We start from the raw sequence: 16,270 nt of genomic DNA on the forward strand, positions 1-16,270 counted from the left end.
GTTATAATAATGTTTCCTCCTTTTTCTAGTCTGTTACAAATCTGTCACTTTATGATCTGCACTAAAAGAAAAGATAAATCTAACCTGATGATGATGATGAGTACGATGGGGGATGAAGGGACCAAATCACCTGGAAGGGGACAAACACATCAACAGCATCATCCAGTAGTTGTTGAATATTTCATTATAAAACAAATCAGTAGGAGTTTAAAACCATTGGATCGAAAAGGCTGCGTGATCCATCATCTAGGACTTCAATCTACAAAGTGGTCGAGCACAGTAACGGGCCTGTCGATAGCCAAGCTGAAGGTCGTCTTTAAATACAAATAAAGAATCATTAAGAACCATCGATCACTCACCTGGTCAGCAGACTCTGTTGGTGCTCGGCACTGGGTCCCGGTCCAAACAAGCAGGTACTTATATGTACTGTAGGTGTGAATGATTACGTTCATGTGCCACAGTGACTGATGGAAGGAGGAGCTTTGCATGTTGTATTGAATATTTCGATCGCTCTCGTCATAAATCGGTGAAGGCAAATTTCAGCACAGCCAACCAAAGGCTGTGTTCACCTTCAAACGTTTGGATAAAATAATGAATTTAATATATGCCTTCAAACTATGGCAAGGCTAAACATGGGATCCAAACCATCAACTGTGTCAGTGTCCATCTAATAAGCTAATCAACAGGAACTAACATCAACCTGTCCAAAGGATCCAGCGATCCAAACAGAATCGAATGATCTCTGTTTGTGTTACACTCTCGAGGTTTAAAGCAGCACTCACATTCACTGTCATTCTTTTTGTCCATTAAAGACGACAGGAGGAGCTATGTCTCTCTCTGCCTTTATAAGAAAGACAAGTGTCTTCATAGCACACCGTTCATATGTACATAAAGGTAATGTTAGTGACATTTAAACATGTAGAGCAGTTCAGTAGGAAGCAGCGGGCTGCACGGGCTCTGGTCTATTCAACATGCCATGTTTAAACGAGGGGTCATATCTCCTTTAGACAGATCGATCAGTCCCATCTCATTCACGCTGCGTCTCACATCGTGTCATGCTGACGCAGCGTTTCGACGGCAGGTTGGGAGTTTTCCTGCTCGATGCAGAAACAGCAGAGGGAGCACCAGACTGCTGGGCATGGTTAACCAAACTAAACTCCACACAATAACACAAAGATGGGATGATGATGACACACTTACTGCAGTGTAAAAACTGATTCCCAAAAACCTCAGCAAAAGAGCTCCCATTATAGCCGTGATGGTATGAAAAGCCCTGCGCTTTGATTGGTCTACCCCCTTCCTGTTGGCGCCCACGTCCCCCGGCCCTGGACGAATCAGAACGCGCAGAACAGAAAAGCTACAGAAGCAAACGATAAAACAGGAGAGCAAAGTCAGGACGAAGGAGAAGGGAACAACAACAATGTAAATACTGGGGGACACAAAGCTAACCAGCCAAACCCCCCCGATGATCAAGTTCCTGATCCTGACCCCCCCTGACTGTTTCAGACCTCTGTAGGTGACGGGGTGAACTACAGCCAGGTAGCGCTCCACACAGGTGAGGGCATGAAACAGACTCTGTGCAGGTGAGGCTATAGACCACATGTCAGCTCCTATCCTGACTGTGAGGACGTGATCGTTGTAGAAGCTATAAGCGTACATGCAGATGCCAGAGATGGAGATGAGCTCGACAGCAGCCATGTTTAAGGTGAAGACGTCTGAATGGCTCAGCGCTTCAGCACACTGCTGGGTCCTCCATCGCTGGTAACCCATGTAGAGGACCAGCAGGGAGACAGGGATGAACAGGATGTAGCAGACAAAGATGGAGCTAAACAATGAGATGCATGCTGGGAGTTTTTCCAAATCATCAAAGGAGGAGTTGGAGGTTGAATTGAGCGACATGTTGATTTGTATTGATGACTGGAGAGAGACAAAGAAGAGAGAGACACACAGTCAGTATAAAAATGATAGTATACTCTGAACCCTTCACACACTTCAGGTCAGGTCCACATGGATCCAGACCAACACGGTGCCTGTTCCCCGCTGATAGAGGACAATGTCCTCTAAAAGACGGTGGAATAATTCACTTAAATATGTCACCACGCGTTATCATTTACAGACTAATGTTAAAGATACAGACAGAGCAGCATGTGACACATCGATGCCTCACATATGGACAGACACACATAACGTGGAGAGGTTTTTCATTGGTCAGAGGAAGTCGACTTTTGGACAAAGTTGTTTTCATGGTCAAACATAAGAGACGAGGTCTGACACTAAAAGAAGTCAGGAAACAAACAGAGCTGATCGGACTCATCTGGAGATTTTGGTCAAATGAACGACATTCACATATCTGAAAATAAAAGAGCAGAAAACATGTTTGGATTTCACCGACCTTGTCAGCAGCTCCTGTTGGGCTGTTAGCCGCTGCATCACCGAGAGCCGTGTGTCATCATCACGGACGGTGGGAGATCTTTGGAACAGGTTTTGCATGTTGCAAATCTTCAGTGACAGAGACGCATCCTTGGTGAGATGTTAGCCAGTCCACGATGGTGTCTTCTTTCATTGGGTCAATTTGACCTTTTCTATACTTCATAGTGTGTAACTGTCGACCTTTTCTTCACTGAGTCAAATTAGTTATAATTTATAAGTTTGATGCTACATATCAAAGTATCCACATCTTCAGAAACTACACAACACAAAGTCAACAACAAAAAACAACGGTCTGCTCGGAAGACGATCTGGGACGCCCAGATAGATAGATGTGTTGGTTAGAAATGTGTCTGCACATCACTTTGTCATCAGTAGACGGCCAAGCTGTGACTGCTGTGGACACATGAGGACAATGGACAGGAAGCTCAGTCATCATTCGTCAGCATGTCGAGAGGAGCATCAATGAAGCACTAATCAATACTCAGGTGTTGAATAGTTAAGATCAGCAAACTGGTGATGTCATGTGACATAATGGTTTATAACACAGTGCAGTGATGCAGCACATGTGACTAATTGAGTGCATCATTTGCATGGTGGCCGTGAGCTGTTAGCACCGTGCCGTCTGAAAACACGACCTCACGCCTGTTTTGCATTTGTTCCTTTGTGTCCACATGCGTGTGCACGGAGCACGCACAGGAAGGTTTAGTGCGTCCTGCTGAACTGAGAGAGTCAGACATCAGGAGTCACAGAGACAAATCAAGACATGGACTCCTTTTCTGCTTTTAGTGATTTCAAAGAATCTGGACCGATTTGGACCACGAGTCAAACGGTAGAAGCGGTTAGTGCAGATGTTTGAGGCCTCGTCCACACGAGCGTTTATCTTTCATTAACTGCAAACTGGACTTTTGACACACCCACACACAGTGACTGTCACACTCGCCTGATTGGCCGAAACAACACTCCCACCATAGGAGATGAACTTGTTGTTGTCTCCGAGGGTTTGACTGTGATGACATCACCTGTAGGTCAGCTGCTGTTGTTTACGTGGCGTGCTCATGACAGCCATAATATTGCATTTTTGCGTCTTCATGTTGACAAAGACATTTTTGAGGACTGGGCGTGTGAGGACAGGATTTTGAAACGGAAAAGGACCCTCCGACGTGATTTACAAGATAGAAACTGGAATTTCATGCACATAATAAAAACCGCTGGACCACAATGCACCAGAAGTCAAGTCAACTTTATTTATGAAGCACATTTATAAGAAAGCAGACCGAAGTGCTGCTCACTAAGTAACAGACATGTAAACATCATAGAGAAGGTCAAACACTCAACAACAGTAAACTAGTGGACACGACTGTCCAAAAACCAACCAGGACACCCGAGGACCGTCATGTGACCACAGCTGTGGGCCGTCATGTGACCACAGCTGTGGGCCGTCATGTGACCACAGCTGTGGGCCGTCATGTGACCACAGCTGTGGGCCGTCATGTGACCACAGCTGTGGGCCGTCATGTGACCACAGCTGTGGGCCGTCATGTGACCACAGCTGTGGGCCGTCATGTGACCACAGCTGTGGGTTCAGCTTGGGAAGTGTCGTGACACACAAAAAACAAGACAACTTTCCTTCATTTGGAAAAGTTTACTGAAAAAATGTCAAAGTAAAATAAAAGTTTGACAGAAGGTCAAAAAACTGTGAAGCTTCTCCAACTGCTGACGTTACATCCGTCACATTTAACTACGCAGTGATGTCACAACATTCAGAAACATACAAAATAACCTTTTCACCATTTTAATGACTAAATTATGACCTCACAAACTATTTTAAACATTAAGAATAAACATGAAATTACTGAAAATCAGATTTGTATCATTTTTAACTAAATATTTGTAATCAAATCAATGATATGCTTATTGGCTTTTACAGTAAGCTGATTGAGGAAACTCAATCAGAGACTGTGTTGTGTCTCCAGAACTTGAGTTTCCCCGCTCTGTGGAGAAACAGCAGAGGTAGAACCAGAGAGCTGGGGAAAGAGAACCAATCTAAAGACCAGATTACCACCCACAAATCACACAGGCTCACCGATTGGTTTAATGTTGTGTTCACCACTGTGCTCAAGAACCGGAGAAACAGAGTCCCCAGTATAGCTGTGATGGTCTGAAAAGCCCTGCGCTTTGATTGGTCCAGCCATGGCCTGCTCCCGCCCACTTCCCCTGGCCCTGGGCGAATCAAAACGCAGAGAACAGCAAGACTGCAGAACAAGATGACGACAGAGGAGATGAGAAGTAATGTGATAGAACAGATGCGCTGACCAGAAGGAAATCTTACGAGAGCCAGTGATCCAAAGCTAAACAGCCAAACCCCCCCGATGATCAAGTTCCTGATCCTGACCCCCCCAGACTGTTTCAGACCTCTGTAGGTGACAGGGTGAACTACAGCCAGGTAGCGCTCCACACAGGTGAGGACATGAAACAGACTCTGTCCAGGTATGACGAGGAGGTACATGTATAACCCCACATTCAGTAAATCAGTCCTGTCAGTGTAGGAAGCATAACAGTAGACAAACGAGCCCAGGACGCTGATCAGCTCCATCGCCACCATGTTGAAGGTGAAGACGTCCGAATGAGTCGTCACATCGGAGCGCCGCGTCCTCCATCGCTGGTGTCCGACGTACAGGACGAAGATAAAGAGAGGGAGGAGGAGGAGGTAGCATGTGAAGAGCGCGGTGAAGATGGGAAGAAACGTTGGGGGACACTGAAGAGCATCATAGGAGGAGTTTGAAGAAGATCCTGACATAGCTCTGATGACTGGAGGGAACAGGAAATGGATGACTGGAGGGAACAGGAAATGGACGACTGGAGGGAACAGGAAATGGACGACTGGAGGGAACAGGAAATGGACGACTGGAGGGAACAGGAAATGGATGACTGGAGGGAACAGGAAATGGATGACTGGAGGGAACAGGAAATGGACGACTGGAGGGAACAGGAAATGGACGACTGGAGGGAACAGGAAATGGACGACTGGAGGGAACAGGAAATGGACGACTGGAGGGAACAGGAAATGGACGACTGGAGGGAACAGGAAATGGACGACTGGAGGGAACAGGAAATGGACGACTGGAGGGAACAGGAAATGGACGACTGGAGGGAACAGGAAATGGATGACTGGAGGGAACAGGAAATGGATGACACAGTTTAGAGAGTGAAATAAGACTGCACACTCTTTACATGTGAGTACTCCCTGAACTGACTGTCTTAGGAAGCATCTCTGGACGCTACCACAGGGTCTGTTTGGAACTGGCGCCTGTGTGGTGGTCCGGTGCTTTTGGTCGGTCTTTTATCAAACTGTCTGTGAGGTTTGAAGTAGATTGAATGACATGATTTTAATATGTCAGGGTTAGAAGATAAATACGTCCACACTCAGACACCAATCTTACACCTCCACTAAATATTGCTGCAAACACATCACAACGTGCCCTACCACGGACCCCTGTTTGTCTCTACCACCCCCCCCCCCCCATGATCCTTCCTGATGCAGGTTGGGCTGACGGCTGGTCGAACTTTGGTTTGAGCTGCTGTTACACATTGCCACTATACAAAGAGTGATCGGAAAGTAGTTATAAAAGGACTGTAGGTCCTGATGTGTCGGGGCTGATTTACATGCTAATAGACGTTGTGGTCTACATGCTAATAGACGTGATCTACATGCTAATAGACGTGGTGATCTACATGCTAATAGACGTGGTCTACATGCTAATAGACGTGATCTACATGCTAATAGACGTGGTGGTCTACATGCTAATAGACGTGGTGGTCTACATGCTAATAGACGTGGTGGTCTACATGCTAATAGAGATGGTGATCTACATGCTAATAGAGATGGTGATCTACATGCTAATAGACGTGGTGGTCTACATGCTAATAGACGTGGTGATCTACATGCTAATAGACGTGGTGGTCTACATGCTAATAGACGTGGTGATCTACATGCTAATAGACGTGGTGGTCTACATGCTAATAGACGTGGTGATCTACATGCTAATAGACGTGGTGGTCTACATGCTAATAGAGATGGTGATCTACATGCTAATAGACGTGGTGGTCTACATGCTAATAGAGATGGTGATCTACATGCTAATAGACGTGGTGGTCTACATGCTAATAGACGTGGTGGTCTACATGCTAATAGAGATGGTGATCTACATGCTAATAGACGTGGTGGTCTACATGCTAATAGAGATGGTGATCTACATGCTAATAGACGTGGTGGTCTACATGCTAATAGAGATGGTGGTCTACATGCTAATAGACGTGGTGGTCTACATGCTAATAGACGTGGTGGTCTACATGCTAATAGACGTGGTGGTCTACATGCTAATAGAGATGGTGATCTACATGCTAATAGAGATGGTGATCTACATGCTAATAGACGTGGTGGTCTACATGCTAATAGACGTGGTGGTCTACATGCTAATAGACGTGGTGATCTACATGCTAATAGACGTGGTGGTCTACATGCTAATAGAGATGGTGGTCTACATGCTAATAGACGTGGTGGTCTACATGCTAATAGACGTGGTGATCTACATGCTAATAGACGTGGTGGTCTACATGCTAATAGACGTGGTGATCTACATGCTAATAGACGTGGTGGTCTACATGCTAATAGAGATGGTGGTCTACATGCTAACAGATGTGTTATTTAAAGGAAGATGACGGAGACACTTTACCTCGGTCTGTGATCGATCCACCTGGTGAGCAGCTGATGGATCTTCTGCTGAGTCTCTGACTGACTGACGCGCTCTCTCTTCACGCCGTATATTCATGTGCCTGTTGGCCAATCAGTGTGTTTGTTTTATCATTTGATAGATTGATGTATTTGTTTGCATATTGCAAATGTTTGAGGCTCTGAACAGGCAGGTGAGCACACGACCTTTGACCTGTGAGACAGGATCATTTAAGTGTTCCTAATGGTTTCCACCTGGCAGTTGGCGGCCTGCTGGCGGCGGTTGGCGGCCTGCTTTCTGTCAGACGTGACAGATGGAGCGGGCGTCTCCTGTCACAACAAACACTCATGATTCTTTCATTTGCATGGCCACGCCCTGCTCTCCCCTCTGTGCTCTCTGACAACACGGCCATACCTCGGCTCACAAGCGTTGCCATGGCGATGCATGAAGTCCCTTTCATTCTCCGTGTTCACGCTGTTCACGTTTAGCATGCACACAGGACACCTGGACAGCCGTACCTGGGATCGAACCATCGTCCCTTTAACTGAGAGACGATGGACTCGACCTCGATGTGTTGACCAATCAGGAGAGACACACTGAGCACGTCGTTGGTGTTTATTATTTCTCAAAACCTCAAAATGATCAAATATTTTACAGACAGTCCAGTTATCGCGCTGACCTTGAACGCATCATCATGTAACTCTGTAGTTAGCCCACTGACCTTGAACGCATCATCATGTAACTCTGTAGTTAGCCCACTGACCTTGAACGCATCATCATGTAACTCTGTAGTTAGCCCACTGACCTTGAACGCATCACTGACTCCCCTCTAGCTTCTTCTTGTTTATGTTGTCCATCTTTAAAACAGAGACAAACACAGGTGCTCTCAGGCTGAAGCCGAGGGCCGCTCGGGGGAGGGGCTGCACAGACGGCGTGTCAGGGCGCGGCGTGTCAGGGCGCGGCGTGTCAGGGCATGGCGTGTGGCACCCCGTGACTCCTCATGTGAGTCTTCAGGCAGTGACTCTGAGTGAAGGCTTTGTCACACAGGGTACATTTGTACGGTCTCTCCCCGTTGTGGGTCCTCATGTGGACTTTCAGGTAGACTTTGCGAGCGCACGCTTTTCCACAGATCCCGCAGACGAAGGGTTTGACGTCCGAGTGCACCGTCACGTGGTTATCCAGGTGAACTTTACGCTTGAAGGACCAGCCGCAGTGTGGGCAGCGGTACGGTGTCTCCCCCGTGTGGACTCGCATGTGAACTGTCAGAGGTCCCTTGGTGGTGAATCCTTTCCCGCACTGGCCGCAGTGGAAGGGTTTCTCTCCGTTGTGCGTCCTCATGTGCACGAGCAGCTGCTTGCTGGTCAGGAACATTTTGCAGCAGACGTCGCAGAGGAACGAGCGCTCTCTGTCCGTGTGGATCTTCTCGTGTTGTCTCAGCGTCCCGGGCAGTTTGAAGCTCCGCCCACAGACCTGACAGGCGTGCGGTCTCTCGCCGCTGTGTGTCAGTTTATGGCGAGACAGAGACCTGTAGTCGCCGAGTGATTTCCCGCACACGCCGCACAGGTGCGTGTGCGAGGTGCGGTGAGCTTTTAACTGCGACTGCCCTTCAAACACTTTATTACACGTGTGACATTTGTGCTTCTTTCTGGCTTCGTGGCGTTTGCTGTGATTCTCCAGCGCCACCTTCGACACAAACGTCTCCGGGCAAACGCCACACGGGTACGGTCTGTCCCCGGAGTGCGCCGCCACGTGCTCGGTCAGGCTGAGCGGACTGAGGAAAGCCTCTCCACAGATGTGACAGTCGTCAGTTCGGTGTTCACTCAGCAGGTGTTCCTTCAGCGCCGCCTCGCACGCCAACAGCTCTGCACACACGCCACAGAGACTCCGCCCATCCTCCACGTGGCTCCACGCGTGTTTGATGAGAGTCGCTTCTGATTTCTGAAAAGCGCCGCACACTTTGCACGAGCGCTGAGCACGTTTCCCCGTGGCCTTGACGCCACAGCGTCTTTGTTTGGACCGCAGCTCAGAGTCGCTCTCTTTAAACTCGCCATCGCTGGCGTTTGGCGCTCTTTTGTCGTCCTTCTCTGTTTGATCATCTGTACTGATATCAGCAGAGCACGCCACCAAGTCCTCGTCCACTTCTGCTGCCATCTCACCCCCGTCATCGTGAGCGCGCTCCGTGTCCACGTCGTGTTGGAGCGGCGTTGAGCTGCTCGACGCCTCAACACGGCTGCTGTTTGAAACAGGACAAACAGCGACCAATCAGATTCTGTTCTGTTATTCTGTCCCCCCCCCCCCCCGTGTGCAGTTACCTCGTGGACCGGCTGCTTTTATTAGACGCCAACATGGCGGTGGTGGACAGGTGGTCTTCAGAGGTCTCGGGTTCTTGTCGACTCTGTAAACACAAAGAGGTCAAAGTCCTTCCGGAACCTTCAGCAGAATAAAGAATGAAGCGAGTACCTTGAGTTGGATAAAAAGGGGCGTGGTCTGTGAGCGCGTGCAGCTCGTGTATCTGTCCACTTCCTGTGGAGTCAGTCTCTTCACAGACCGTCGTCCTTTCTTCTTGTCCCACGTCAACATGTCAAACTGTTGGTTTTCTCCCTGCAGCTGAGGGAAGCTGGACCTCAGCAGGTCCAGCAGACCGCCCCCCTTCAGACCTCGAGGAACCGCCAGCGTCAGCTCCGGACATTTCTCCAGAACTGACGGAGGAGGGGTTAAAGAGACGGACAGGAAGTTGACTTCAGGAAGTCAGAGTACATTTTAAAGTGGTTACCCTCCTACCGATCGGCGAGCTCTTCCTGTCCTCCGGCTCGCCCTGCGCTCACTTCCTGTCCTCCTCCTCGCCCTGCGCTCACTTCCTGTCCTCCGGCTCGCCCTGCGCTCACTTCCTGTCCTCCGGCTCGCCCTGCGCTCACTTCCTGTCCTCCGGCTCGCCCTGCGCTCACTTCCTGTCCTCCGGCTCGCCCTGCGCTCACTTCCTGTCCTCCGGCTCGCCCTGCGCTCACTTCCTGTCCTCCGGCTCGCCCTGCGCTCACTTCCTGTCCTCCGGCTCGCCCTGCGCTCACTTCCTGTCCTCCGGCTCGCCCTGCGCTCACTTCCTGTCCTCCGGCTCGCCCTGCGCTCACTTCCTGTCTCCCATCTTTAAAGGGTGTATGACCTGTGGCCTGCTGGCTCGGACTCTGTCTGGTTCTGGTTCTGGTTCTGGTTCTGGCTCTGAGACTGGCCCTCACTAATCCTGACGTACAAACAACTGAAAACCACTCACCCCTGTTTGACAGGACTTTGGTCTTAGGGTCATCCAGGATCCGGATCCTGAGGTCTACAGGGTCCTGAGGTGTGCCGGGCCTCCTCTTCTTCAGCTGGTCTGGGACGGGATCCGAGCTGAAAGAGAAGCAGACGGTCTGTAGACTCATGAGGACTTCACCTGGCAGAGCGGTCTCTGACGTCTCACCCTGAAGGACTCAGGTCTTCATCCTCCTCCTCTTCATCACCACGTCTGGATCTGCAGCTGTGCTTCACATCTGGAGCAAAGAGCAGAGTTATCACAACATCCGGGCATCAGTTCGGCGTGATGACGTGTGATGACGCGTTGGTCACTCACCCTGTTTGTGAAGGGTGACCCGGGGCTGCAGGAGAACCTCCAGCTGGACCCTCTGCCGGTCCACCTCCAGTCTCAAACCCGACACCTCCTCCTCGTACTCGGCGACGATTCTGTCGACCACCGCGGAGATCTCGCGAGAGGCCGCGGCGAGTCTGTCGGTTACAAACCCCCTGAGAGTGTCCGCTTTGGACATGTTACACACAGAGTCCATCATCATGTTCCAAACACAGCAAAGCGCCTATTGTTCTGATGGATAACGTCTGAGTGCAACCATGAATACAGTCCGACTGGAAACGGAGACCCGACACGAGAGTTCCCTTTGGTTAAAGGACATGGTGGACATGGTGGACATGGTGGACATATCAGCAGACGACTGGGATTCATGTTTAAAAAATATAAATGTTTAAAGAAGTGGGCAACAAATTCATTCAACTGAAGATAGTTCATCAGTGTCACCGGAAGTGGAAACTAATGTCCACAGACTCCTGCTGTGGGGAGACTGGTGCGTCTATCTGTCATAGACTTTGGACATGTTCTGCTATTAAAGACTGCTGGAATAATATCCAACATGTACGAAGTACTGGGAAAGAACTTCCCTCTGCTAAACGGGCTCTTCTGGGCTCCACAACAGAACTTAAAGAGTTCTGAGGCGCCTCCTTATGAAGAGTGGACCACAGTACATGTTTACATGGGGCCCTTTCATTGGCTATCAGTCCCTGTAACTTCAGAGGTCAGCCTGGTCATTTGATTTATTTTAGCATTGTTCGGATCTATTCACCAGAAACAGTGTGTGCACTACTATCATTAATGTCATTGTGATTATTTTGTTTTTATTTTCTTTTTCTTTTATTTTCTTCCTGTTTGTTTAATGTGCAATGTCTGTCTACCTGTTTGAAAATGTATAAACATGTTGAATACAAAAAAAAATGCTTTATTTTCAGTTTACACCAAGCAACAAATTCCAGTGTTGAAACATAAAGCCGATGCTGAAGTGTAACATCCTGCAGTTCCTGGAGTGTCCACAAGAGGCTGGCTGCAGTTCCTGAAGTGTCCACTAGAGGCTGGCTGCAGTTCCTGGAGTGTCCACTAGAGGCTGGCTGCAGTTCCTGAAGTGTCCACTAGAGGCTGGCTGCAGTTCCTGGAGTGTCCACTAGAGGCTGGCTGCAGTACCTGGAGTGTCCACTAGAGGCTGGCTGCAGTACCTGGAGTGTCCACTAGAGGCTGGCTGCAGTACCTGGAGTGTCCACTAGAGGCTGGCTGCAGTACCTGGAGTGTCCACTAGAGGTTGGCTGCAGTTCCTGGAGTGTCCACTAGAGGCTGGCTGCAGTTCCTGGAGTGTCCACTAGAGGCTGGCTGCAGTTCCTGCAGTGTCCACTAGAGGCTGGCTGCAGTTCCTGGAGTGTCCACTAGAGGCTGGCTGCAGTTCCTGCAGTGTCCACTAGAGGCTGGCTGCAGTTCCTGGAGTGTCCACTAGAGGCTGGCTGCAGTTCCTGGAGTGTCCACTAGAGGCTGGCTGCAGTACCTGGAGTGTCCACTAGAGGCTGGCTGCAGTACCTGGAGTGTCCACTAGAGGCTGGCTGCAGCAGCACAGGAAGTCACATACACACCCATTCAAACAGCCTGTTTTTACAGCAGACATGAACATGTTTACAGCCTGCTTCAAAAAACCAAATAGGTGTGATTAGCTCATGTCTCCATCCACACACTGTACGGGGGGAATGTTTTGATGACTCAGCAGTTCTGATTGGATGAAGGATCAGAGTTATTCACAATAAGGCGTGTAGCTGATTGACAGGTGGTTTATTTATTGACTTCTGTCTGCTGATTGGTTGTCTCTATAATCAGTCATTACAGATACAGCTGAAGAGAAGATGAAGCAGTTTGATGCTCTGGTGTTAGCATGTAGCTGGCTGTATACGTGAACAGTCGAGCACATCTGTGTTTCCTCCCTCTCTCACACTCCTTTACATCCTTCTCTTCCTCCTTCCTCCCTCTCTCACACTCCTTTACATCCTTCTCTTCCTCCCTCTCTCCTTCTCCCCTCCCTCCTCGCTCCAGGCTGAAGACGCTGTGATGTAAAAACATAAATGTATTTTTTATTGTAGTTACAGAGAGTGAACACAGGGGGGAGCAGCATGCTGTACATTAACAGGATGGTGTCTGCATACAGATTATACAAATCCTTGAACCGTCTGATAAACAACGTTAGAAAGAAATTAGCTGCAGCTGTGTTCTCGCCGTGTTAGCGGTGTTAGCTTACCGTGAGCTAGCTTTGAAAACATAAGACTCTAAGTTTCTTAAATGTTGTTTAAAACCTTCAGGAATCCTCCTCCTCTTTGTTTCTCCCTCCCTCCATCTTCTCTCTCTCTATTTTCACCGGCATGCTCGACTTCCTCGGCTTCTTCTTTGGGACGAGGTCGCCTGAAACCCACCGCTGCTCCTCATTGGTCAGTGGGCTGGTGTAAGCTTTGCTCCGTTCTTCTTCTGGGTGAACATGACGGGGGGGTGCAGGGTGAGCGGTGAGGGATGTGGGGTCAGGTGAACCTGAAGGGAGGAGGGAGGGATGTGAGACCAGTGAGGAAGCATCCTGAACTGGGAGGACTGGTGGGGGAGGAGCCTGTGTGTGTGGGTAAGATGTGAAGCTGTTGGACTGTAGACTCAGAGTCTGGCTCAGAGTCTGGCTCAGAGTCTGGCTCAGAGTCTGAGGGGGGGGCGTGTGCGTGTCGTCTTCATCGTGTTTCCAGAGCTTGTTGCTGAACTCTCTCTTCCTGCAGACTTGTGAGCGACTGACGTTTCTGTGGATCAGTGATTCACAGTGATTCAGGTCTCTGCTGGTTCCTGTGTGTAAGCGGGGGTTCGGGTTGGCGCTGTGTCTGTTCCGGCTTCGCAGCGAGCTGAACACCATGGTGCAGCCCGCCACCGTGCAGCCATGTTTGATCTTCAGGTGGACGGCGTTGTAGTGGATCTTCAGCGTTCCTGCACACACAGGAAATGCATCATAAACGTCTGCTGACAAACACGGTGCAACGCTCGGTCTGTCCCCGCCCAGATAAAGGATCAGTCTCACACCCTGAACCAGACCCTGTCAGACCCCAACCTCTGAGATCCGCTACACACAAAGAAGAATAAAGGGGGTCAGACTGGACCAGGTGCAGCTCCCAGATACACAAACACAGTTTATACTGGACCAAATCCAACCAAACCACCTCGAGGTCAGCAGAAGATCTGTTTTTGTATCGAAGAAACTCAAGATTCAAGGTCAGTTGAAGGTCAAGGATGAAGATGCATGATGAATGGACACTTATACATACCTTTGTCATAGAAGCTTTTCCCACAAACCCCACAGCAGACCCTCCCCTTTCGACCTCCAGCCGGCGAGAGAGAAGGGAGGGTACAGAGGGAGGAGGGGGGAGTGGAGGGGATAGGAAGGAGGGAAGAAGGAAAGGAGGAGGGAGGAAGAGAGCAGAGGAAGGAGGAAGAGAAGGATGGTAGAGGACTGAGGGAAGAGGAGCCCATGAACTTTGTGGGAGAGGAGGGAACGCTGGGAGCGATGGGGCTGCTCCTCTGAAGGTCAACATCCCGGTCCGTTTGGAACCAGGGTTTGTGAAGGCCGACTGATCGGGGGCGGTTTGTCTTCTCAGGGTCAGCTTTGATTTTTATTGTCTCTTGGTTCTGATTTCTCTCCTGGTCGGGTCTTTGAGCTGGTTTTGAGCTGCTTGGCTTCCACAGAAATGTAACTTTACTTGGAGGATCCAGATCCTGGTTGAACAGAGCGAAGAGGAGAAGGGATCACAGTGAGCACAGCGAGTCGTCTCATCAGGGTGCGATGAAGACGATGAGTCATGTGACTCACCTTGGAGGGAAGCTGGAAGCTGGACTTTGGGAAGTGGAAAGGCAGCAGCAGAGACAGTCTGCCTGGAAAGTTCTCAAACTGGTGGACAGTTTGGTTGCAGTCAGCTGGACAGTTTTTCTTCAAGCGACAGACGTCTGCTGCTGAACTTGAAAACCCTCCTGCGTCTCGTTCGATGAAGGCGGTGATGTTTACCTGGCCGCTCGCCGGCTCGCTGGGAGAGAAGTCGGTCGGAGGTTCTGGGCAGTGAAGAGTCATTAACTGGACGATGGGGCGAGTTTCTCCAAAACGAAGGAACTGTTTGAGGATCAGCAGCTCTTCCTCCGGAGTCACCATCAACCAGCGGTCCAACACCTTCCCACCGGGAGACTGAGGGGGAAGAAAGAGAACGTAACACAGGAGAGGAAACAGACGTCCCACTCAGATTAAACGTTTATTCCACTTTGGTTCATTAATCTGAAGCTTTGACAGTTTTATAGAAACATCTGAAGCTTGATGTCGATCCCTTCACACACGGCGTGATGGCGCCCTCACCTGCAGCATGTATCCTCGAACATAGTCCCCCAAACTCCAGCCCAGAGCGTGCAGGATGTGCTCCACCTGAAACAACACGCCATCAGTCATCATCATTCAGTCTGAGTGCTCACTGGACACGACCACGCCGCGTACCTGTTCTGGAGCCAGCACGCTGTAGAGGCGGTCCAGCAGGATCTTTAAGCGAACAGGAACGGCCTGAGCTCCATATAAGACCAGGGAGCTCAGGTCGAACACCAGCCCAGGAAGAGCCACCTCCACTGGGCCACAGCTGGAGGGGGGCGGGGCCTGGAGCTTCTCCAAGGCTGAGGAGGGAAAAGACAGAGAGTACTGGAGACAAGTCAAAACAGAAACCCGGTTCATCTAAACAAGACCATGTTCTTCCTGTGATCCGGTTCATCTAAACAAGACCATGTGCTTCCTGTGATCCGGTTCATCTAAATAAGACCATGTGCTTCCTGTGATCCGGTTCATCTAAACAAGACCATGTTCTTCCTGTGATCCGGTTCATCTAAATAAGACCATGTTCTTCCTGTGATCCGGTTCATCTAAATAAGACCAGCAGGTGAAACCTGGACGCCCTCTCTCAGCAGCGTTCTCCAAGCTCCGCCTCCTGGGGGATTCTGAGGAGCTCCATACGGGATATAAAATCTCTCAGTGAACAGAAAACTTCCAAACAGCCCAGACTGTCTAAGCTCCGCCCTCCTCTCTAAGGCTGAGTCCAGACCCCCCCAGTCCAGACCACCTCCAGCTGCTTGGACTGAGACCTGGTTGTTTCAGGCTCCACCCAACGACCACGACCACGGTGGAGCGCTAAGTCGAGAGCTTCAGCTTCAGCTCGAGCCAACGTGTCCCCCCCCCCCCCCCCCCCCCTGAGGGAGCGATCCATTCAATGACGGATCAATAACAGACATAAGGTCGATGTTTGTTTGTGCAGATGTTCCCTCCAGATGTTCTGGTGACGTGATGACAGCGACACCTGACTTCATGTCAGTGAAGTGACTGCACACATCTGCAGTGTGTGTGTGTGTGTGTGTGTGTGTGTGTGTGTGTGTGTGTGTGTGTGTGTGTGTGTGTGTGTGTGTGTGTGTGTGTCTCACCGTGAACCACCCAGCCGTGTCCACA

The 16,270-nt window shown here is 49.8% G+C and overlaps 2 protein-coding genes and 1 long non-coding RNA gene across 3 annotated transcripts in view; all 3 read right to left on the reverse strand.

The window, feature by feature from the left end:
* Positions 1–7,760: 7,760 nt before the first annotated feature.
* LOC306841766 (uncharacterized protein) lies at positions 7,761–10,981 on the reverse strand. The gene is made up of 6 exons (XM_079371729.1): positions 10,762–10,981; positions 10,612–10,681; positions 10,426–10,541; positions 9,621–9,859; positions 9,482–9,555; positions 7,761–9,390 (listed from the first exon to the last, which is right to left on the reverse strand). Exons 1-6 carry the CDS (start codon positions 10,976–10,978, stop codon positions 8,127–8,129), a joined length of 1,980 nt encoding a protein of 659 aa, XP_079227855.1. The 5' UTR covers positions 10,979–10,981; the 3' UTR covers positions 7,761–8,126.
* Positions 10,982–13,209: 2,228 nt separating this feature from the next.
* On the reverse strand, positions 13,210–15,406 carry LOC306841599 (zinc finger protein basonuclin-2; the record flags this gene model as incomplete). The annotated part of the gene is made up of 6 exons (XM_079371542.1): positions 13,210–13,305; positions 13,355–13,737; positions 14,073–14,520; positions 14,615–15,030; positions 15,127–15,211; positions 15,281–15,406. Coding segments are annotated over 6 exons (1,554 nt in total), but the record flags the coding sequence as incomplete, so codon positions are not given.
* LOC306841515 overlaps positions 15,407–16,270 on the reverse strand; it is a 3,304-nt gene continuing 2,440 nt past the window's right edge. Inside the window, exons 2-3 of the long non-coding RNA XR_013781536.1 lie at positions 16,246–16,270; positions 15,407–15,450 (exon numbers count right to left, since the gene is read on the reverse strand). The exon at positions 16,246–16,270 is cut by the window's right edge and continues 78 nt beyond it. This is a non-coding gene — a long non-coding RNA (uncharacterized lncRNA). The remainder of the gene's footprint in view (positions 15,451–16,245) is intronic.

Source organism: Symphodus melops (assembly GCF_947650265.1).
Source record: "Symphodus melops genome assembly, chromosome: 20".
NCBI classification, from domain to species: Eukaryota; Metazoa; Chordata; class Actinopteri; order Labriformes; family Labridae; genus Symphodus; species Symphodus melops.